Genomic DNA, 12,675 nt, shown 5'->3' with positions numbered 1-12,675 from the left:
GACATCGAAGTCGGCAAATCGCCGGCTAAACTCAGCGGCGCGAACACTGAGCGCTTGGGAACACGGCGGTAGAGATCTGCGCTTTTATGGTTTGGCAGCAGGGAAAATGGCAATGGTTTCCTTGCAGCATCTGATTCTCCCACAGGCACAGTTTAGTTTTAAAGGCCCTCACTGCAGCGTACATGTCTGTGAGGATGCGCCCCCGCCCCTGAAGCTGTAGGTTCAGCGCATCGAGATGGCTCGAGATGTCACAGAGAAAGATATTCTGCCTCCCACTTGTCCAGAAAGCTCCTGTTTTCTGCCTTTCTTTTCGCCATTTTTGGGAAGGGATAGCGCGCTGACAGTCGTAGTATTAGCGGTGAATGCGCTGTATAATACCGGCGGGCCAGCTCTAGTAGTAATTTATTATTGTTTCGCGGGCCAAAATTAATTATTTGGCCCGCGGGCCAGAGTTTGACACCCATGCCATAACACATAAGTTTTTCCAGCAGCAGACTATGATCAATAATGTCAAAAGCTGCACTGAAGTCTAACAAGACCCCACAATCATTTTATCATCAATTTCTCTCAGCCAATCATCAGTTATTTGTGTAAGTGCTGTGCTTGTTGAATGTCCTTCCCTATAAGCATGCTGAAAGTCTGTCGTCAATTTGTTTACTGTAAAATAGCATTGTATCTGGTCAAACACAATTTGACCAAGTTTACTAAGGGTTGGTAACAGGCTGATTGGTCGGCTATTTGAGCCAGTAAAGGGGGCTTTACTATTCTTAGGTAGCAGAATGACTTTTGCTTCCCTCCAGGCCTGAGGACACACACTTTCTAGTAGGCTTACATTTAAGATATGGCAAATAGGAGTGGCAATATTGTCTGCTATTATCCTCAGTAATTCTCCATCCAAGTTGTCAGACCCCATTTTTTCACCTCTTCCACACTCACTTTACCAAATTCAAATTACAATGCTTGTCTTTCATAATTTGGTCAGATATAATTTCACGTGTAGTTTCAGCATTGTTGGCATGTCAGGCCTTAGTTTGCTAACCTTGCCAATTAAAAACACATTAAAGTAGTTGGCAATATCAGTGGGTTTTGTGTTGACCATCTGATTCAATGAATGATGGAGCTGAGTTTGCCTTTTTGCCCAAAGTTTCATTTGAGGAGCTCCAAAGCTTTTTACTATCATTCTTTATTTCATTTATCTTTGTTTCATAGTGTAGTTTCTTCTTCTTTGTATTCAGTTTAGTCACATGATTTCTCAATTTGCAGTACGTTTGCCAATCAGTTGCGCAGCCAGACCTATTTGCCATCTGTTTTGCCTCATCCCTCTCAACCATACAATTTTTTAATTCCTCATCAATCCACGGAGAATTAACAGTTTTCACATTGATTCTACAGTCTCTCACCTGGTGATATTTGTAGGGGTGTGGCTTAAGGCACATTGATTCTACAGTCTCTCACCTGGTGATATTTGTAGGGGTGTGGCTTAAGGCACATTGATTCTACAGTCTCTCACCTGGTGATATTTGTTAGGGGTGTGGCTTAAGGCACATTGATTCTACAGTCTCTCACCTGGTGATATTTGTAGGGGTGTGGCTTAAGGCACATTGATTCTACAGTCTCTCACCTGGTGATATTTGTAGGGGTGTGGCTTAAGGCACATTGATTCTACAGTCTCTCACCTGGTGATATTTGTAGGGGTGTGGCTTAAGGCACATTGATTCTAAACTCTTTTAAAGTTTGCGTTTCAGTAGTGGCATCAAAACTGGGGACAATATTTTTCAGAGAAAGATGTTTTAAAATCAACAAAACTACTAATTAGGTCAGTATCAGTATTAATGAATCATTATCAATGTATTAATAGAACAACTCAATATTTTCCCCAAAAAAATTCAAACATGAAGTTTAGGAGTCAGGGTTTGGGACAGACACCTCTCAGACCAGAGCCCTATTCCCTATATAGTGCACTACTTTAGACCAGAGCCCTATTCCCTATATAGTGCTCTACTTTAGACCAGAACCCTATTCCCTACAGATTGAACCCTATCTCTCCCTAGCCTGGTAGAACCAGATTAAACCATATCTCTCCCTAGCCTGGTAGAACCAGATTGAACCCTATCTCTCCCTAGCCTGGTAGAACCAGATTGAACCCTATCTCTCCCTAGCCTGGTAGAACCAGATTGAACCCTATCTCTCCCTAGCCTGGTAAAACCAGATTGAACCCTATCTCTCCCTAGCCTGGTAGAAACAGATTGAACCCTATCTCTCCCTAGCCTGGTAGAACCAGATTGAACCCTATCTCTCCCTAGCCTGGTAGAACCAGATTGAACCCTATCTCTCCCTAGCCTGGTAGAACCAGACCCACCCCTATCTCCCTAGCCTGGTAGAACCAGATTGAACCATATCTCTCCTTAGCCTGGTTGAACCAGACCCACCCCTATCTCCCTAGCCTGGTTGAACCAGACCCACCCTTATCTCCCTAGCCTGGTAGAACCAGACCCACCCCTATCTCCCTAGCCTGGTAGGACCAGATTGAACCCGATCTCTCCCTAGCCTGGTAGAACCAGACCCAACCCTATCTCCATAGCCTGGTTGAACCCTGCGCTCACCAACATTGTCTGATTTAGTGCCTTTTGGTTTATTGCTTGGTGTTGGTGTCCACTCTGTTCTAATGAGTTCTGTGTGGCTTGTGGGCATTGTAGATGGAAACAGATGATCATCTAGAGGCTGCTTGTGGGCATTGTAGATGGAAACAGATGATCATCTAGAGGCTGCTGGAGGTTACTGACGTAACCCCTGTTCTGTTTCTCTCACGCCCCTAGTTTGGGAAACACTCCTTCAGGGTATCGCCATACTGGTATTGTGACGACCCTAGCCTGATTTAACCAGGTTCCTATCTCCCCCTCAGGAGGACGGTAGCCGCCCGTTCCTAGTCTCCAGTCCCACTAACGGAGCAGAGTCTCAGCAGGAGGGCTGGGTGGCCCACGACCCCTACGACGTACACTATGGAGACACACACTACTATAGCTACAGCCACGACTGCTGGGACTGGACGGCCCTGCCACGCACACGCTTCGCCTCCGAGTACGGCTTCCAGTCCTGGCCCTCCTTCTCCACCTTGCAGAAGGTACCCTGGTTGGGGATGACTACATGTACATTCCTGTATTGTACTGCCTTCAGGTCATCCAGTGATGTTCTCTGCTCTCAGGTGTCTGTGTCTGAAGACTGGAGCTATGGGAGTAACTTCTCGTCTCACCGTCAGCACCACCAGTCTGGCAACCAGCAGATGCTGCAGCAGGCTGGACTACACTACCAGCTCCCAGCCTCAGCAGATCCACTGAAGAGATACAGGGACACACTGTACATCACACAGGTACACCAGACACTGTACATTACACAGGTACACCAGACACTACATCACACAGGTACACCAGACACTGTACATCACACAGGTACACCAGACACTGTACATTACACAGGTACACCAGACACTACATCACACAGGTACACCAGACACTGTACATCACACAGGTACACCAGACACTGTACATTACACAGGTACACCAGACACTGTACATCACACAGGTACACCAGACACTGTACATTACACAGGTACACCAGACACTACATCACACAGGTACACCGGACACTACATTACACAGGTACACCAGACACTACATCACACAGGTACACCAGACACTGTACATTACACAGGTACACCAGACACTACATCACACAGGTACACCAGACACTACATCACACAGGTACACCAGACACTGTACATCACACAGGTACACCAGACACTGTACATCACACAGGTACACCAGACACTACATCACACAGGTACACCAGACACTACATCACACAGGTACACCAGACACTACATCACACAGGTACACCAGACACTACATCACACAGGTACACCAGACACTACATCACACAGGTACACCGGACAATACATCACACAGGTACACCAGACAATACATCACACAGGTACACCAGACACTACATCACACAGGTACACCGGACAATACATCACACAGGTACACCAGACAATACATCACACAGGTACACCAGACACTACATCACACAGGTACACCAGACACTACATCACACAGGTACACCAGACACTGTACATTACACAGGTACACCAGACACTACATCACACAGGTACACCAGACACTACATCACACAGGTACACCAGACACTACATCACACAGGTACACCAGACACTGTACATCACACAGGTACACCAGACACTACATCACACAGGTACACCAGACACTACATCACACAGGTACACCAGACACTACATCACACAGGTACACCAGACACTACATCACACAGGTACACCAGACACTACATCACACAGGTACACCGGACAATACATCACACAGGTACACCAGACAATACATCACACAGGTACACCAGACACTACATCACACAGGTACACCAGACAATACATCACACAGGTACACCAGACACTACATCACACAGGTACACCAGACACTACATCACACAGGTACACCAGACACTACATCACACAGGTACACCAGACACTACATCACACAGGTACACCAGACACTACATCACACAGGTACACCAGACACTACATCACAGCCATGTGTTTTACTGAGATCAGAGCTTGTGTTCGCTTTGCCTTCACACACGTATAGCAACTCCTCAGCAGTCTACAGCCATCTGTCTCAGGGTTCACTATGAGTGGTCTTCCTCCAGGTCATGTGACTGTGAGTTGTCTTCCTCCAGGTCATGTGACTGAGTTGTCTTCCTCCAGGTCATGTGACTGTGAGTGGTCTTCCTCCAGGTCATGTGACTGTGAGTGGTCTTCCTCCAGGTCATGTGACTGAGTGGTCTTCCTCCAGGTCATGTGACTGTGAGTGGTCTTCCTCCAGGTCATGTGACTGTGAGTTGTCTTCCTCCAGGTCATGTGACTGTGAGTGGTCTTCTTCCAGGTCATGTGACTGTGAGTGGTCTTCCTCCAGGTCATGTGACTGTGAGTGGTCTTCCTCCAGGTCATGTGACTGTGAGTGGTCTTCCTCCAGGTCATGTGACTGTGAGTGGTCTTCCTCCAGGTCATGTGACTGAGTGGTCTTCCTCCAGGTCATGTGACTGAGTGGTCTTCCTCCAGGTCATGTGACTGTGAGTGGTCTTCCTCCAGGTCATGTGACTGAGTGGTCTTCCTCCAGGTCATGTGACTGAGTTGTCTTCCTCCAGGTCATGTGACTGTGAGTTGTCTTCCTCCAGGTCATGTGACTGTGAGTGGTCTTCCTCCAGGTCATGTGACTGAGTGGTCTTCCTCCAGGTCATGTGACTGAGTGGTCTTCCTCCAGGTCATGTGACTGTGATTGGTCTTCCTCCAGGTCATGTGACTGAGTGGTCTTCCTCCAGGTCATGTGACTGTGAGTGGTCTTCCTCCAGGTCATGTGACTGTGAGTGGTCTTCCTCCAGGTCATGTGACTGTGAGTGGTCTTCCTCTAGGTCATGTGACTGTGAGTGGTCTTCCTCCAGGTCATGTGACTGAGTGGTCTTCCTCCAGGTCATGTGACTGTGAGTGGTCTTCCTCCAGGTCATGTGACTGTGAGTGGTCTTCCTCCAGGTCATGTGACTGAGTGGTCTTCCTCCAGGTCATGTGACTGTGTGGTCTTCCTCCAGGTCATGTGACTGTGATTGGTCTTCCTCTAGGTCATGTGACTGTGATTGGTCTTCCTCTAGGTCATGTGACTGTGAGTGGTCTTCCTCCAGGTCATGTGACTGTGATTGGTCTTCCTCTAGGTCATGCAGGCCCAGTGTGTTAAGGTCCAGACAGAGTTCTACCGCCGCAGCCAGAGTGAGGTCATCGAGGGCAAAGGTCACACCATGGGAGCTCTCTACTGGCAACTCAATGATATCTGGCAGGGCCCTTCCTGGTCCTCTATAGGTAGGTACTGTTACAGGATGTCCTGGTCCTCTATAGGTAGGTACTGTTACAGGATGTCCTGGTCCTCTATAGGTAGGTACTGTTACAGGATGTCCTGGTCCTCTATAGGTAGGTACTGTTACAGGATGTCCTGGTCCTCTATAGGTAGGTACTGTTACAGGATGTCCTGGTCCTCTATAGGTAGGTACTGTTACAGGATGTCCTGGTCCTCTATAGGTAGGTACTGTTACAGGATGTCCTGGTCCTCTATAGGTAGGTACTGTTACAGGATGTCCTGGTCCTCTATAGGTAGGTACTGTTACAGGATGTCCTGGTCCTCTATAGGTAGGTACTGTTACAGGATGTCCTGGTCCTCTATAGGTAGGTACTGTTACAGGATGTCCTGGTCCTCTATAGGTAGGTACTGTTACAGGATGTCCTGGTCCTCTATAGGTAGGTACTGTTACAGGATGTCCTGGTCCTCTATAGGTAGGTACTGTTACAGGATGTCCTGGTCCTCTATAGGTAGGTACTGTTACAGGATGTCCTGGTCCTCTATAGGTAGGTACTGTTACAGGATGTCCTGGTCCTCTATAGGTAGGTACTGTTACAGGATGTCCTGGTCCTCTATAGGTAGGTACTGTTACAGGATGTCCTGGTCCTCTATAGGTAGGTACTGTTACAGGATGTCCTGGAGGGCATTTACACATCTGCACGTTGAAGTGTCCGGTAGTGCAGTAATAACTAACATTTCACAACAATACACACAAATATAAAAGTGAAAGAATAGTGTTAAGAAATATATAAATATTAGGACGAGCAATACATTATACATATGAGATGAGTAAAGCAGTATGTAAACATTATTAAAGTGACCAGTGACTCCATGTCTATGTATATAGGGCAGCAGCCTCTAAGGTGCAGGGTTACATAACCGGGTGGAAGCCGGTTAGTGATGGCTGTTTAACTTCTTACGGCTGAGATCCCGTTAACGGGATCGACTTGACAACAGCCAGTGAAAGTGCAGGTCGCCAAATTCAAACAACAGAAATCTCATAATTAAAATTCCTCAAACATACAAGTATTTTACATCATTTTAAAGATAAACTTGTTGTTAATCCCACCACAGTGTCCGATTTCAAAAAGGCTTTACGACGAAAGCATACCATCTGATTATGTTAGGTCAGTACCTCGTCACAGAAAAACAGCCATTTTTCCAGCCAAAAAGAGGAGTCACAAAAAGCAGAAATAGAGATAAAATGAATCACTAACCTTTGATGATCTTCATCAGATGACACTCATAGGACTTCATGTTACACAATACATGTATGTTTTGTTCAATAAAGTTCATATTTATATCCAAAAATCTTAGTTTACATTGGCGCGTTATGTTCAGTAATGTTTTGCCTCCAAAACTTCCGGTGATTTTGCAGAGAGCCACATCAATTTACAGAAATACTCATAATAAACATTGATAAAAGATACAAGTGTTATACATGGAACTTTAGATATACTTCTCCTTAATGTAACCGCTGTGTCAGATTTCAAAAAAACTTTACGGAAAAAGCACACCATGCAATAATCTGAGTACGGCGCTCAGACACAAAAACAAGCCATACAGGTACCCGCCATGTTGTGGAGTCAACAGAAGTCAGAAATAGCATTATAAATAGTCACTTACCTTTGATGATCTTCATCAGAATGCACTCCCAGGAATCCCAGTTCCACAATAAATGTTTGTTTTGTTCGATAAAGTCCATAATTTATGTCCAAATATACCTCCTTTTGTTCGCGCGTTTAGTACACAGTCCAAACTCACGACGCGCTGGCAGGTCCAGGCAAAAGTTCAGACGAAAAATCATATTACAGTTCGTAGAAACAAACAAAGTATAGAATCAATCTTTAGGATGTTTTTATCATAAATCTTCAATAATGTTTCAACCGGAGAATTCCTTTGTCTGTAGAAATGCAATGGAACGCAGCTAACTCTTTCACAGGAGCGCACGAGACTGAGCTCATGGCACTCTGCCAGACCCCTGACTCAAACAGCTCTCATTCCCCCCTCCTTCACAGTAGAAGCATCAAACAAGGTTCTAAAGACTGTTGACATCTAGTGGAAGCCTTGGGAAGTGCAATATGACCCCATAGACACTGTATATTCGATAGGCAATGAGTTGAAAAACTACAAACCTCAGATTTCCCACTTCCTGGTTGGATTTTTTTCTCAGGTTTTTGCCTGACATATGAGTTCTGTTATACTCACAGACATTTCAAACAGTTTTAGAAACTTCAGAGTGTTTTCTATCCAAATCGACTAATTACAGTGGGGCAAAAAAGTATTTAGTCAGCCACCAATTGTGCAAGTTCTCCCACTTAAAAAGATGAGAGAGGCCTGTAATTTTCATCATAGGTACACTTCAACTATGACAGACAAAATGAGGAAAAAAAATCCTGAAAATCACATTGATTTGGTCACTATGCCAGGGTTCTCTCCAGATCTGGTCACTATGCCAGGGTTCTACCCAGATCTGGTCACTATGCCAGGGTTCTCTCCAGATCTGGTCACTATGCCAGGGTTCTCCCCAGATCTGGTCACTATGCCAGGGTTCTCTCCAGATCTGGTCACTATGCCAGGGTTCTCTCCAGATCTGGTCACTATGCCAGGGTTCTCTCCAGATCTGGTCACTATGCCAGGGTTCTCTCCAGATCTGGTCACTATGCCAGGGTTCTCTCCAGATCTGGTCACTATGCCAGGGTTCTACCCAGATCTGGTCACTATGCCAGGGTTCTCTCCAGATCTGGTCACTATGCCAGGGTTCTCTCCAGATCTGGTCACTATGCCAGGGTTCTCTCCAGATCTGGTCACTATGCCAGGGTTCTCTCTAGATCTGGTCACTATGCCAGGGTTCTCTCCAGATCTGGTCACTATGCCAGGGTTCTCTCCAGATCTGGTCACTATGCCAGGGTTCTCTCCAGATCTGGTCACTATGCCAGGGTTCTCTCCAGATCTGGTCACTATGCCAGGGTTCTCTCCAGATCTGGTCACTATGCCAGGGTTCTCTCCAGATCTGGTCACTATGCCAGGGTTCTACCCAGATCTGGTCACTATGCCAGGGTTCTCCCCAGATCTGGTTACTATGCCAGGGTTCTCTCCAGATCTGGTCACTATGCCAGGGTTCTCTCCAGATCTGGTCACTATGCCAGGGTTCTCTCCAGATCTGGTCACTATGCCAGGGTTCTCTCCAGATCTGGTCACTATGCCAGGGTTCTCTCCAGATCTGGTCACTATGCCAGGGTTCTCTCCAGATCTGGTCACTATGCCAGGGTTCTCTCCAGATCTGGTCACTATGCCAGGGTTCTCTCCAGATCTGGTCACTATGCCAGGGTTCTACCCAGATCTGGTCACTATGCCAGGGTTCTCCCCAGATCTGGTTACTATGCCAGGGTTGTCTCCAGATCTGGTCACTATACCAGGGTTCTCCCCAAATAAGAGGGGTGCTGTGTCACCTTGTTGGCTTGGCTGTGCCACTATGTAAAGATTTCACAGCAAATTAAACTGATATTTAGTAATGTTAGTAACTACTCCAATGGCATTGATGGGAATTGCGCAAAAGGCTGTTCATAAATTCTGAGCATGATCATGTTCTTCAAATAATTCAGGGCATTCAGCAGTAGGCCTAGACTATCTCGCAACAGAGCACGCTCAGGATGCACAGAGCGCACCCCGAGTAGGTGTCAAATCATACCAACTTTGTAGCGACAGTCAAACAAAAATTAAATTACCAAATTATTGCTTAACTTGCTAGAAAACCTGCTCGATAACCTCCTGCTCGATAACCTCCTGCTCGATAACCTCCTGCTCGATAACCTCCTGATAGATAACCTCCTGCTCGATAACCTCCTGCTCGATAACCTCCTACTAGATAACCTCCTGCTCGATAACCTCCTGCTCGATAACCTCCTGCTCGATAACCTCCTGCTCGATAACCTCCTGCTAGATAACCTCCTGATAGATAACCTCCTGCTCGATAACCTCCTGCTCGATAACCTCCTACTAGATAACCTCCTGCTCGATAACTTCCTGCTCGATAACCTCCTGCTCGATAACCTCCTGCTCGATAACCTCCTGCTCGATAACCTCCTGCTAGATAACCTCCTTCAACGAATGACATATCTCCTATAGTTGATCATTATACAAATAGCAGACCGGCTCAAAAATATGGGTGACGAGTGGAAATAGTTTAAATATCAAGGTATCTACTCTCATACAATTTAGGGCTTACTCCAATTAGTCGACTGGTTGATTGTTTGGTAGATAGGCTGGTTGTCAACCAATATATTTTTTTTTGTAGAGGAGTAGCAAATACTCAGTCACCCTCGGCGAAGGGGAAATTGCTCCGCGGAAAGGGAAATTGCCTCTTGGTCTCACTGTCAAGACGTTGTGTTCTCCCAGATCTGTTCTTCTTCTTCGTCTGCAGAGTTTGGTGGGAAGTGGAAGATGCTGCATTACTTTGCCAAGGACTTCTTCTCCCCTGTGCTTCCGGTGGGCTTCGAGGACCAGGGTAGTCTGGTGGTCTATGCTGTGTCTGACCTGAGCCACGACCTTCAGCTCAGGACTGTGGTACGTTGACCCTCTCGCCATTTTCAACACATCAAATAACTCAATACCACATTGAGTCAACACATTAAAAACACAATACACAGAAACATGCCTGTTTAATAACCTATTTATGTATGTACAGTCAGATCCATAATTATTGGCAGCCTTGATAAAGATTAGCAAAGAATACAGTATCAAATAAGTAATTCAAATATTGATCTACAGTGCATTCAGAAAGTATTCAGACCCACTTGACTTTTTCCATATTTTGTTACGTTACAGCCTTATTCTAAAATGGATTAAATTGTTTTTTCCCCTCATCAACCTACACACAATACCCTGTTAGATTCTAATTTTCAGAGTAAATAACTCACGGACACTAGAGAAGCAAGTACCAGGATATTTTTTGCCAAAAAGCTGTTTGCCTCTGACACTCCCAAGAGGATCTTCCAACAAGAGAATAACCCCAAGGACACATCAAAATCCACAAAGAAATGGTTAACCGGACTTTTTAAACAAAATATTTTTCAGAGTAAATAACTCACGGACACTAGAGAAGCTAGTGTCCGTGAGTTATTTACTAGAGAAGTTATTTACTAGAGAAGCTAGTGTCCGTGAGTTATTTACTCTGAAAATTAGAATCTAACAGGGTATTGTGTGTAGGTTGATGAGGGGGAAAAAACAATTTAATTCATTTTAGTATAAGGCTGTAACGTAAAATGTTGAAAAGGGTCAAGGGGTCTGAATACTTTCTGAATGCACTGTATATTGCATGCTAAAGAAACATTGGAAATTATATTATTTTATACAAATACAATTGTTCAGAGAAAAATATTTTGTTTAAAAAGTCATACAAAAAAAGATAGGGGTCAAAATGATAATTTCAGTACTCCAGCACCCTCCTCTTGTTAGGATAATGACACTGAGCCTTTTTCTCTAAAATGTTTTATGAGATTGGAGAACACATTGGTTGGGATCTTAGACCATTCCTCCATACAGAATCTTTTCAGATCCTTAATATCCTTCGTCTGGTCTTACGGACTGCCCTTTTAAAATAAAATGACATGTTTTCAATGGGCTTCATGTCTGAAGACTGAGATGGCCATTCCAAAATGTGGATTTGTTTTGGTCAGTTTGTCACGGCCGTTAACAGAAGAGGACCAAGGTGCAGCGTCGTGAGCGTACATTTTCTCTTTATTTGGAAAAAGACGCCGAACAAAACAACAAACACTACAAAAGAAACCGTGAAGCTAAAGGCTCTGTGTCCTAAACAAAGTCAACTTCCCACAAAGACAGGTGGAAAAAGGGCTACCTAAGGATAGACAGCTGCCTCTGATTGAGAACCCTACCCGGCCAAAAACAAAGAAATAGAAAACATAGAAATAAAGAAACTAGAATGCCCACCCTAGTCACACCCTGGCCTAACCAAAATAGAGAATAAAAGCCTCTCTATGCAGGGGCGAAAATCTGATATCAACCTTGGAGGGGACAATTACATTACATTTTCTCAAGAGCAATTCCTGAGGGGGACACCAAAAGTAGTGCTGTAACACATAGCCTACGTTGTAATATGTTAAATGTATATTGAGGAACCATAATTCCTACAACTGAATAATTGATAGGTACAGTAGTTAACTGAAGGGTTTAACCAACTTGTTCAAATGTTTAAATCATTATAATACTACTATTAATAATAGTTATAGCATTGCTCCTTACCAGTCCAGTATGTATGCAGGTATTCGTACTTACAACTAGCAATATCAAGAAAGGCCAGTAGGTAGCAATGGTACTGTACACTGTATGGGTGTAGTTTTCATAAATACAATGAACATGGTGTGATCTCATCTAAAATAATCTCCATTGAGAACCATCACAAAGTTAGTCTCCGTATTGAATTGACCTTTTAATTTGACTTTTTCTGATACATTTATATAGTCATTAAATGTGCCACTGGCCTGAGTCTACTACAATATCTTTACAAGAACAAAAAGCTTAAAATAAGTACAGTTCTAAAAGCAAAATAACTACTTCAATGAAAAACCCAAATAAATCAAACAAAATATCCTTCAGTCAGTGTCTCAACTCTTCAAACAGCAGCTATGGACAAGTATGTCGCACAAAGTATGCAATTTTAAATAAAATAACATGAAATAAATAATTTGTA

The 12,675-nt window shown here is 44.4% G+C and overlaps 1 protein-coding gene across 2 annotated transcripts in view; it reads left to right on the top strand.

The window, feature by feature from the left end:
* Positions 1-12,675, top strand: part of manba (mannosidase, beta A, lysosomal) — a 66,974-nt gene that overhangs the window by 46,289 nt on the left and 8,010 nt on the right. For both annotated transcript variants that reach the window (XM_071366966.1, XM_071366967.1), the window contains exons 12-15: positions 2,903-3,121; positions 3,203-3,367; positions 5,788-5,932; positions 10,390-10,532. In XM_071366966.1, the coding sequence (XP_071223067.1) occupies positions 2,903-3,121; positions 3,203-3,367; positions 5,788-5,932; positions 10,390-10,532 (672 nt within the window). The remainder of the gene's footprint in view (positions 1-2,902; positions 3,122-3,202; positions 3,368-5,787; positions 5,933-10,389; positions 10,533-12,675) is intronic.

The sequence above is a fragment of the Salvelinus alpinus genome, chromosome 25, assembly GCF_045679555.1.
Source record: "Salvelinus alpinus chromosome 25, SLU_Salpinus.1, whole genome shotgun sequence".
Lineage (NCBI taxonomy): Eukaryota > Metazoa > Chordata > Actinopteri > Salmoniformes > Salmonidae > Salvelinus > Salvelinus alpinus.
Note: the sequence above shows the minus strand (reverse complement) of the source record. Positions and strands in the feature narration are given on the sequence as shown.